This window comes from Meleagris gallopavo, chromosome 1 (genome assembly GCF_000146605.3).
Source record: "Meleagris gallopavo isolate NT-WF06-2002-E0010 breed Aviagen turkey brand Nicholas breeding stock chromosome 1, Turkey_5.1, whole genome shotgun sequence".
Classification (NCBI taxonomy): Eukaryota; Metazoa; Chordata; class Aves; order Galliformes; family Phasianidae; genus Meleagris; species Meleagris gallopavo.
Window position 1 is genome coordinate 105,972,241 of NC_015011.2, and position 12,436 is coordinate 105,984,676.

At 38.5% G+C, this 12,436-nt stretch overlaps 1 protein-coding gene across 1 annotated transcript in view; it reads left to right on the forward strand.

The window, feature by feature from the left end:
- Window positions 1-614: 614 nt before the first annotated feature.
- Window positions 615-12,436, forward strand: part of LOC100548733 (uromodulin-like 1) — a 36,078-nt gene continuing 24,256 nt past the window's right edge. The window contains exon 1 of the mRNA XM_031556331.1: window positions 615-698. Within this exon, the coding sequence (XP_031412191.1) occupies window positions 615-698 (84 nt within the window). The remainder of the gene's footprint in view (window positions 699-12,436) is intronic.

The following is a 12,436-nucleotide window of genomic DNA, read 5'->3' on the forward strand; positions in this document are numbered from 1 at the left end:
CAGCCAACCAAAATGAGCCAAATCTTAGTCTTTGTGGCAGAAGAGTGGGTCCTTTATAGGACCCTGGGAGAGCATGTGACTGAATGAATAATTTATCAGAGATAAAACCACCCTAAGAGAGAAAGCATGCTTTTCAAAACAGAAAATAAGCTTTTATGCCCCTCTCTGTACTTCTGGAGTACCAGCAGGATTAGTAAGAGCTAATTCCAAGCAGCATGAGTCAAATATGGTTTGGGAAATTGTTGCTTCCTGGTGCTAGTACAGAGGAAACAAGTTAAAATGAGAAGCCTGTCTATAGTTATGGGCAGATAATCATCCTGTAAAGGAAAAATTTGTAAGAAGAAACACAAATAGTCGTGGGCTAAGCAGTGTCAGTGTGGATTAATCTGTCTATTTTAAAATACCAAATCAAATAGACAGTTTCAGAACAAATGAAGAAATATGAGTATGTATTTATAAATTCAATCCATGCATGTACTGATTAATTCAGAAAAACATACCACTTTTTTTTTTTTGCTGGGTCATACCTAATCTTTGTGCTCTTGATACCTCTTCTTATTTGCTCTCTGTGGAAATAGGCATGGCTTCCAGTCCCATACTGGTAATGGGTAAACATGGGGGAAAAGGGAAAGAGGAAGGACATGGGTGCAAATCTCATAAAAACTTCGGAGAGCGATGGTGCCTGGGAAACAGTAGAGGTCTGATAGTCGTTTCTGACTAACAATCACATCTCCCAAAACTTTTGACAGTCAATACCCCTCCTAGGGCTCCCTGCTGTCCCCAAACATGAAAATGCCATTTTCTATAGACTAATGTTGTTACATTTGTTTATTTTGAAGTGGTGATAGTAGACGTCCCCTATAGAGGATGCATTCATACCAGAATTAGTGAGCTGCATAGTAAAGGGCAGTAGCTTTTCCAACTTCAGACACCTTCATGTTGATCTAACCACACTTGCATTATAGACTATCCAAGAGTATATCTCTCTTGGTTAAAAAAGGAATACATTGAGCTGACATCATTTGCCAGTACAAGCACAAAGCACAGATAAGGCCAACATCTTTAGCAGAACAGAATGACATGGTTTCCATCTCTCCTTACCTATAGCACCCAAGCCAAAGCACTGCCTGCAGAGCTATGGGGAAAGCAACCTGGAATCATGTGTGAATGTGTTATTCCTGGACAACTTTAATCCAGGGGAATTTTCTCTATTAATCATAGAATTATAGAATAGCTCAGGTTGGAAAAGACCTTAAAGATTATCGAGTCCAACCACAACCTAACCATACTACCCTAACTCTAACAACCCTCTGCTAAATCATGTCCCTGAGCACCACATCCGAACGGTTTTTAAACACATCCAGGGATGGTGATTCAACCACCTCTCTGGGGAGCCTGTTCTAGTGCTTAGCAACCCTTTCTGTAAAGAAGTGTTTCCTGATATCCAATCTAAACCTCCCCTGACACAACTTGAGGCCATTTCCCCTCATCCTGTCACCAGTGAGAAGAGACCAACCCCACACTCACTGCAATCACTTTTCAGGTATTTGAAGAGAACAATAAGGTCTCCCCTCAGCCTCCTTTTCCCCAGACTAAACAGTCCCAGTTCTCCTTCATGAGCCTTGCTGCCCTTCTTTGGACCAGCTCCAACACCTCACTGTCCTTTCTGTACTGAGGTGCCCAAAACTGAACATACTCGAGGTGAGGCCTCATGTCCCAAGGATTAAGGTGCATCTGATCTTGGACTCTTATTTCTTGCTGTTTTTGAAGAGGAACCTTACACATATGTTTTGGAATTTTGGCAGCTCAAAGGTGTTTATCTGGGGCAGCCCAGACTCCCTTTTTACCCGCCTTCTGTATGTAATTCATTGAGGTACAGCAGTAACAACAGCGTACTACAATCCGCTGCTCTCAATAGCAATATTATAGAAGATAGAGGTGTAGTCTAGGCACGAAGTACCTGGTGACTCTTCTTCTAGAGAATCTACATTTAAAAGATTGGTGATACATGAGAGTGAAGGGGATGAAATATTGATCAAGTTGCTCCAGAACACTGAAGCTAGATGAGCGTTCAGCAAAGGTATCTTCAAACTGTAGCAAACTGTAGTGGAAGTTTTGCTCTTTCTCTGTCTCCAGTGAGGCTTTTGCTCAATACAAGAGGTTGCTACACAGGTCTGAGACTTATAAGGCAAGTGCTGAAGCTTGCGTATGAGTGTGTCAGCTCAGGTTCACTGTATTTCTGGCTTACAGACCTCCATTTCAGAGGGCTGCAGAGCTCACTCTAAATGCTCAGCCCACTGAGTGCCTTTTTCAGCCTGGCCTTGTGGAGGCCAGCTGTGCTACTTACTTAAGCCAATGGTTTTTCCCAGCTTTCCGTGAGACCTGCTGGTTTTGGGGGCTGATCTGGTTACCTGACTCCTGCAACCAACTGTGACAGTGACTTAGAGCACAATTTCCTGCCTACATGTGTAGCAATGAGAAGTGGCTTTGCAAAGCAAACTTTTCGAGAGGGGAAGGATGTCTTTAAATGTCTGAAGATAAGAGTACAAATACAAGTGTTTATAATATAACTAGAGCTAAGACATTTAGCACTCGGCATAGCTTTGGGGTGCTTTTCCTATCACAGTGCTTTTAGCCTGTTGACTTGTTTCTCGTAGTGCTTTGGAAGGGATGGAGGCAGACTGTTTTGCTCTCTCTCTTCCATTCACTAGAGAGCACAGGTCATCCTGAACACGCTTTGACCCTACTGAAGATCTACCCCTTGTGCTTGGAGGAGCTGGGATGTGAGCGAGCCTTGGTTTCTTCTCAAAATTTCTCTTAGGCAGTGTAGTCTCAGGCCTCTCCTCATGTGTCTGGTGCCAGCAGAGTGCAGTTTGCTGCAGCATGCCACCATAGTAATGATGGATAATGAAAAAAGCCCTTAACAATCCTGGTGTCACGCTGTGCTATTAGGCACTTACACACACCTCAGCTCCAGGAGCAAGCACAGAAGAATATTCTGAAGAAAAAAAAACACAGAGCCACAATGATAAGATGAGAACTTGCAATTTCTTTTTTTCCTTATTGAACAAATGCAGATTCTAACAACTGTAGGTTAATTTTATATAGTTGAGTAGGTGGAACTAGGTTTATAAAAATATTCTCACTAAACCAACAGAAAACAGAGTTAAACAAGAAAGCCATAAGGCTGTATGTTTCAAGGTTACTTGTATTATTGTATTTGTTTAAGCATTCTGGCTGTGTACTTTTCTTTACACTTGTATATAAATCTTTCCCCATAAATCTTACTCACGCGCTGTTTAAGTCACCAACAGGATGACTGGAGGCTGGAAGACACTTCTCATCTCACTATTAGCACCACAGCGTGCATTCTGGATTACACAACAGAGGAAAGGTCCCTTCCTTGGCCTGCTTCCCATTCCCTTCGCCTCACCCACCAGTGTGCCTTTCCTTCCCCTTGTTACCCAGCAGAGCTGAACAGAGAGCTCTCAGCCAGCAGCCGGAGGCAAGGCTGATTCGGAATCATCTGGTTTGCTCAGCTTGGTTTCGATTCTTGAGGCTGAGTTCACACTTCCTTTCATCTCTTCAACCGTAACTAGAAGAAAGGGTTGATGGAAACGCTAAACAAACGTTTTTACTAATTTGTCTTAATCAAGATCAGGGAGGCTGGGTTGGCTGTAGAGTCACTGTGCTTGGTGCTGACCGTCTGTAGGATGTGACTGTCCCTTCCCTGAAGAGGTTTCAGTGTAAAAATTGTAGTGAAAGAAGTAAGCATTATAGTCACAGTGATTTGAAATGACATGCTACAGGGCAAGGTGAGCTGAAGTGTCTGCAATGCACTTCACTGAACTTCTACAGTAAGGCCAGAGTAGTATCCTGAGCCTTCTGCAATATGCTGTCATTGCTGCTTACTGGTACAGCTTAGTGGGTTCATAGCAAGGGAGTATGTTGTCCAGACTGACAGTTTGCATATAGAGATAAATGTCACCTTGCATATAGAGATAAATGTCACCATGAATGCAAACAGCCATGAAGATCCTCATGCGAGTTTCTGTTGTGTGACCAAAGGACAGTGCTCCTCAAACATCCAGGGCCTGTGGTGTTGCCTTGGCTCAGGATGCACAAACCAGTGAAATGATTCTCAGTTATAATTTTGGAACTTCAAGTAGTTCTTCAAGGAAAGCTAATCAGGAAAGACAATTTCCAAGCTTTATTTCCAGACAAAATCAGGAAAGAAGTAAGAGGGGTCTGCCATCGATATCTGTGTATTTTTTTTCTACTTTCCTTGGTGGAGAATACCAGAAAGTTGCTAAATGAAGAGAAAGATAATAGCAATCCAAGATTGAGTAAGTGTTTTCTGAGGGCTAGGAGATCTTATTTTAATCCCATGTTATCATTACCTTTCAGAAGACAGCTGAAAGCACACAGATGGCAGACATGTAGATGAATGGGCTCTCTGTGCAGGGGCAGAGCATGCATAGTGGCTGCTAGCTTTGTTCTGATGTCATCTGGCATAATCTGATAATTGCATCAGTAAGAAATGGTGGGGTCCTGACTGAAATGTCCAGTGAAGAATTCTTGTCTTCTATTAGTGTAACCGGATGCCTGAAGAGCCAAGGTTCATACCAGTTCTAACAGAAATGCCAGCCTGATCTTACATTACATGCCAGAGAGGAACAGATTCTTGTAATAGAATGTTTATGCTGGCAGTCATGTAAAGAAATACGCAAAATTTTAAGTCATTCAGCCGTTTCGCACTATGAGTGTAACACAGACATCACAACTTAGCAAGAGACTTAAAATGTTATTCCTAAAGTTTCTCTGACTCCCTTCACTTACCAAACAGTAAGAGTTTCTACATACACTTCTCACCAACTTACCCTGTTTGCATTCGTGTCGATGAAATAAACCAAGGGGATATATATCCGTACTTTGTTTAACCACATATATTTAAGTGATTTAATTTTTCTTGAGGGGAACAGAAAGTGTCCCAAGTGTTTGAAATTCCAGCATACCAGTCCTCCACCTCTGTGCCGTACCAGTTTCTTTGCTGCACCCATTCACTTGAACAGTATCTCTGGGAGAAGAGGACAGATTTCTAGACTTTGAGCAGCAGTATTCATAGTCCTCAAGGGACTCCTTTGTGTAAGTACTTTGAACAAAGCACGTAAGCACACAGTTTCTCTATTAATAAAATCAGGGAAATGATACTCAGCAAAACCCTCAAGGCAGATACGCTGTAAAATATACAATCATGTATAAATCATGTTCAGAAAATGTTCTGAAAATCCCTAATGGCAGTTACTTTGGAGATCCTTAGGTACTGAAGTCAAGCAACTTTGTCCATGTCAGAAAAGGCTTAGAAGGCTTGGAATTTGCTCTGCTTATTTTGAATATTTTTAATGATTTTAATATTGTTTTATTTGCCGAGAGTGCTCTTGTTCTGTGCTCGCTACCCTTGAGTTGTTTTCAGCTTTGTGTTGTGGAGCTATAATCCAGCCATCGCTTACATACCTGCTTGGTTGTAACTGTGTGCATGTGGCCTTTCCTTCTTGCTTAAACACTTCAGTGATCCTCACTATCAACAGCGCGTCGCCATGCAGGATGTCTGGGTCCTTAAAGGATTGGCATTGTCAACAAACTGGTAGGACTTTTCAAAGTCACAGTGACTGCAATGAGCACTGGGTATTCAGTATTTCTATTAAATGACCACCAATTCCAAAAGTAGCAAAATGCATAGATGCATCTGCTCAAAATAACATCACTTTACTATGTCTATAGTTTCTGGGAAAATCCTTGCTAGCTTATTCTTTATGTATTTTGAAAGTTAGGGCCAGGTAAGGTTGGTGGAGAAGGTCTCCAAAATTTAGAAGGAAGGCTAAACATGTAGTCAATTAATAACACTCCAAAGGGCAAATCAGACTCTGTTAAAGAAACTGAGGAAAGAAAACAGTATTCTCAGAAGAACTGAAATGCAAAGAAATAACATCAGGAGACAAATCTGAGCTCTTGTTTTCACATTGGAGATTGCAGAGGAAAACAATGATAAGGAAACAAAATCTTTGATTACATTAAATCAAGAAACTGAACAAAATCCAAGAATACCTGTGCCACTTATACTCCTTAGTACCTGGGAGCTGCCAAGAAGGGAGCTTGATCCACTCTGTCTTAGGTGCCCATCTCTTGTTTCAAATCCCACGATTCCCTGGCCTCATGTAGAGTCAGCTCGTGTGTAGGTCCAGTTAAAATGAATTCTTAAAAAAAGATAAAAAGTTTTGAAAAGAACTTTCTAATACATCGACCAACTCAGCCAACTCCCTTTTATGGCTATATTATTCAAACGGTGCAAAACCAGACAGCAAAGGAGCAAGACAGCCCTTTTCAGCAGCAGTTCAGCAGCTCAGCTATAATAACAAACCGTATGTTGAACATAAGAAATCTTCTATATGCTAATCTTAGCAGTATAAAACAGCTGCCCCTCAGTGAGAGGAGACGTGTAAGCTTAGGACATCTATATGCTCCTACATGGAAGTGCAGCAGTCTTTTCTTCCAAGAATAGCAATATGAATAGCCCACATTATGAAAGCGAATTTTCATTTTGCAGTGAATAGATGGTTGTGATGTACCTGGGAAATGAATTAATTGCACAGAGCTTCAGTCAGGTTCTCCTGCAGTTCTCCCTGGCATCAGTTATATATCTGCATAAACAGGAGGTTTAACATACTCTATAAAGTCACAAGTGTTATACTACAGAATGTACATTTCCTACACATAGGGAAATTCTTGGTGTTGCTAGGATGTTCTATTTATAATAAATAAATAAATAAATAAAAGAAAATATCTCATTCTCCTAATCCTGAAATATGTAGAGGGAAATGGTCATCAAAATGTTGAGTATCAGTAGTCATGTTGACAGCAGCCTGCTCTCTCTGTCTAACAATCCTGTTAGTTTGTGAGAACAGAACTAGATATCCTGCTGAAAGCCTCAAAGGCAGTATGATCCTCCTTGGAAAGTTGGTGTTTTAGTTTTGCATGCCAGCTCTCTGTAATGAACTTACATTGTTATTATTGGCAATAATCCCTGGCTAAGCAACGTCTTTTGAATTCAACTCTGGAAACCACAGCTAATTTCTTAATTCTCATCTGTGGTTTATGATTAACACGGATATTTGTTCTCTGGCAGTAGGCTATTGGATATATTTCTGACGCAGATGCTGTGTGAGTGATGCTGCATGGTGGAGAACTGGACTTTCCTGCTTAGAATCATTTTCTTTTCTTCCTTTTCCTGGTCAAACTGAAAGACAATTTTTCTACACAGCATTATGCAGTACCGTGTTACAGCTACATTATATCCTTTGATATAGCTACTATCAAGTGTTCTGCTTTTTAAAGCCTCAAAATCCCACAGAAACGAAAGTCTTCAGTATTCATATTTCTTCCGTTTTATATTTCTGATCACTAGAATGACAGTAAAAAGTATCTTCACACGAACATCAGTTTTGCAAATCCAGGAGCAAATAAAATAAGTATCATGCCTTTGTTTGTTACCTTTTTGTTTCTATCTTGATTTTTTTCTTTCAAGCCAAGACCATGATTTTTCTTAGCCTGATGGTGCTGCATTTTTGATAGCTGGGTATGGAAAGATGGAAGTCAAAAGAATTCAGGACTCTTGAGAACTGTTTCTCTGAATTAGGGTTTTTCTGGGTTTTTTGTTGTGATTTTACAGTCAGGAGCCAGAAATACACTTTTGCATAAGGCCCACTGTGTTTCCTTCTTCTGAGCATTTCAGAAATGGTAGCATAGTTTGACGTAATCTGGCCTGAGAACTCATAAATAGCTTTTGTAAGCAGTAGAAAATATGTTTCATATCACTGAAGATGATAACTGGGCAAACAAGTTAATGAGGGGTATATTTTGCTTTTCCTTCAATAGAGACAGAGGACTCTAGTTGGCAAGGGAATTGACGCTCAAACATTGTTAGTAGATCAGTAGGACCTGCATATGTCGGTCTTCTCCCATATGCCGTGGGAGAAGATTAGCTCTAAATTAGAGATTGCTTCGAAAACATCTTACTGTGTCAGGAGTTCCTACAACAAACAAAGCGTGAAGCAGAAATCTGCTACTCTACCTCACATGAAAGAACAACAGTACCATTTATTTGGTTCATTTCAAGGACTGTTTGCCTTGGTCTCACTTCCTTGTTAAAGGAAAATCAAAACAAAATGAAGTTAAGAAAACACACAGGCTTAGTAAAATCTAAAAATCTAAGACTTATGTTGTTACAGATGTGTTAGGACTTGAAAACTTGAGAAGTCCTCAAATAGGTAATGGTCCCGTTTCATCAGTTCTGTGACTAACTATATAACATAGGGTATTCTTGACGGAAAGCTGGAGCGACTGTCCCGATAACAGTGAAACAGATTCTTCTGTCAATTATATCCTTCATTTCCTCATTCTTTCCTTAAATATATATATATATATATATATAATTTAAAAAAATATATATATATAAAATAGTGAATATGTTGGAGAATTAGTGTCTTAACTTGTGTGACTAGGAAAACAGGACCTATTTAGTTTTAAAGAAGCAAAAGAAAGAAACAGAATGAAAACCACCCAGGGAGATGTAGGAGAAAAGGAAAACACAGAATAATACTGTTTACAATTGAGGCAGAGGAGATTGCAGATTAAAGGCCAACTAATGTGAATACATGTAATACATGTATTAGGCAGATAGAGCAGAACTTCAGTTTCACAGCTCTGGCTGTGAAAGTGGCAGCATCCCCCAGAGACACAGGTATTAACTCCCTCTGAGCTGCAGAGTAAGAGGGAACCCTTCCACACTGCGAAGAGCCACAAGTGCTCTGAGTGTTTAGCAGCATTCCTCTAAGCACTTTGAGGCTGAAAACAAATATGAGCCAGGAAAAGGTATTAAAAATACTGGATAATATAAATGTTTAAGTCTTTGATGAGTCTCTGGGTATGGAAAAGTGGGGGGTTTCTATCACTAATAGTCACTGAAGTGAAGGGAGATGGGTACAGTCTCAGCAGGATGACGACGGAGCTCAGGGCAGGTGACCAGCAGTAGCACCTGTGTATCATTAGGAGGAAAATTTGGACAAATGCAGGTAAGAAAGAATGGGTAGGCTACTTGGCATTTTCCACCAAGCTCAAAGACGTGAACTAGCAGAGATGCACAGCTGCTCCAGCCTGTCTAGAGTGTTGAAGAACAAAAGGCTGGTGCATTTGTAGTAATTTGGTATCCAATAAAAATCCAAGTTATTACCTCAATAACTACTTCTACAATATTTCAAAATATGGAAAATATTTGTAGAGGGTATCTCTAGATTAGAATTAGGTTTTTGGGCTCAAGGCAACACAGAACTGAGTCATCTTGTCATGCATGACCCATGCCCAAGGTTGTTAAAGTGTCCTGCAAATCAAATATCGAACAGTGTTTGGGTGTGATGCCCATGAATTCCTTAAGTCTTTGCTTTAGATGCACTGGACTTTGAATCACATTCTGACTGTGTTCTACTATAGAAACACAAGTATACTTCAACTGAAAACTTTGGAATTTATGATACTAGAAGTCAGGTGTGAGAATTTCATTACATTGGCTGTGATCCCGCCTGTGTGAAGGATTAACTGTGGCTGAGACGTAACAATGAAGCCTCACCCTCTTTGAATTACTGACGCCTTCAATCCAAAATGTCAGTTTCGCAAATGGGGAGAGTACTGTAAGGAGGTGAAAACTCATCATGGAGATTTGGAATTACCTCTGGCATTTCATTTTCTCTCTTTTTCTGTGTAAGTGAAAATCTACTTGACTATTTGCATTTGCAATATTTTTTAGAGGATGTCCTGGAGATAGATTTGAAACAATAATTTGGGAGAGCGCTGGCTAAAAAACAATATAAAATAAATATACACTGTTTATAGTTAAAATTTATTTCTCTTAAATGTGTATATTTCAGTAGGCATTTTAGTAGCACATAAAGCTGCAAATGAATACATGAGTGAGAGAAAAATATGTGGATCTAAAAATGGAATGTGTGGTGTATGAACAGATTTTATGATGTTTCTTGGCCTTGAATCTTGTATTCTGTAGCTATGAGATCAATGAATGCTCTATTTTGCCAATTATTCTCTCCTGAGAGACTCTGTAGAAAGAGAAAGATAAGAAAATATGGTCTGGGTTATATTAATTATGCTGTTTTCCCACTCTACTGCAAAAGAAGCTTGAAATAATATCTAGAAATTCAAAGGGTTCTCTTATTTATTCTTACTGTCTAGTTCTGTGACATTCAGTGCAGATGAGTATACATTCCTTCAGGTTTTTTTTTTCTTTCCTATTTTCTCTTGAGAGTCCAAAGGATACATATAGAGAATCATACAATTTGAGCTGTGTTGGGATGCAGGGATTTGTAGGAGGACTTTTGCAGAATGTGTATATATTATGTGCTGTTATGACTATGCCAAATTATATGATGAATGCAACCTTGGTTTTAGAGATACATAGAGCCAAAACAACTTAACTTTTTGGTAGAGCTACACAGTACACCTGTGTGAGGATACTCAAGCTTTACACAGCTGAAAATAAAGAGCTAGGATAACAACGCAGTGTTGTAAAGAACAGAATTAAAACAAGACAGCAGATGATGTGTTTCCAGAAGGAACACAAACAACACTTAAAACAAAAATAAAATTAGTGGGGCAAGTAAATGAAATGGATTTGAATTAGTCTAAACACAATCAAAACTGAAACAGGATTTTTTTTTAAGGAGTATAAAAATATAATATGTTTCAGATTGCAATCAGTAGCAGTCATTATTGTTTTATAATTAGAGATACAAGAAAACACAGGAAATAAATGAATTTTCTCTCAAGACAATCAATGATTTAGGTTATAAAAAAATACTCATCTGCCCTGCCTGAAAGTAAGTGTGCAATGAAGATATATATATCTCACAAAATAGGGGAATTTAGATAAAGACTACGGAAGACTAAAGAAAAGAAAATTTTGCAAATAAAATTGCAAATATAATTTGGAAAACAACTATAAAAATGCTATAAAATTGCAGTGAAAAGACATATGCAAAAATTGTAGTTAGAGAGATTAAAGAAATTAAAACAACAGGAAGCAGATCAATATAAAGTGTCAGTATGAATGTAAGAAAAAATATGTAGAAGGCTAAAAGACAACAAAACTAGATACATACAAGGGGAAATAAAAGAGAAATCCAGGTCACTGAGGAAGAATTAATAGAGTTTAAAGAAAAAAAAAAAGAAAATGAAGGAGAAAGATAGAACAAAACTGGAGAAAAAAATTACCTTAAAACATGAGTGTCCAAACTTTTGGTTTGCCAGCACTGCATTGAGTGAAGAGGAGCTGTCCTGGGCTGCATATAAAATATATAAAATAGTTGATGTATCTAAGTAACAACCCTTTTACTTTTAACATAAAAAACGTATTAAAAAATGAAAGAAAAAAAAGGAAGCAACCAGAATTGGAAACTTGTGGGGTATTTGACATTTTTTGGTGAAACTAATGCATCAGACTGGTTTGATGGAAGTAGTTGTAATTCTTGGCAAATTCCTCAGGTGCTTCTCAGAAATTTTTGACGAAATTTTACACATTATGTGCTTGAACACTGAAAATAATTGTTCACAAATGTATATACAAAGAAAAATATATGATTTGAATAAGGCATGATTATCAAGAAAGGGATATTTTTCCCTGGTAAGATAGGGCTTTCAGAAGCCCAATAGTAAGGCATGAGAAAATTTTTGAGTTGAATATCCGATTACAATTCTGTGTATTCAAATTGAAAATTCAAGGCTGATGTATACTGAATGTTGACAGAAAATGGAATCACTGATTACCATAAAATGGAAGATATTTTTGAAAATATTGAAAACTATTCTCAAAATACTTTATCAAAATGGACAGAAAAACTTAATATATTGCACTGTTCATAGGAAAGCTTTTAGCCAAGAAACCAAAATGCAAAAAATTATTAGCGAAAAGTTGAGTTATAATGGCACTATGAGAAGATCTTTTATGGATTTCAGCTCAGAGAGTGTTAAAAAAACATAGCAACACGGTGTTAGTTGCTGCTAAGTGACAAGCAGGTGCCAGAGTCTGAGACACACAGTGACAAAGAGCCACTGCTGTAGTGGCATGAGACACGAGATGGCTTCACAATGGGCTGTGCTGGGACTCATGTAGCCTGTGGAAATTGGGTGGGACACATGAACCGAAAAGAAAAACAAAAAAATGACTTTATATAGAATGCTTAAGAAGTGAAACAGATTATAATAAAAATAAAGAAAAAATGGTAATCTAAGATGAAAAATAAAGAGAACAAAGGGATTTATACAAATATAAAAGGAATAAAACAAACAAGAAATCAAAGGAACGAAAAAAAAAAAA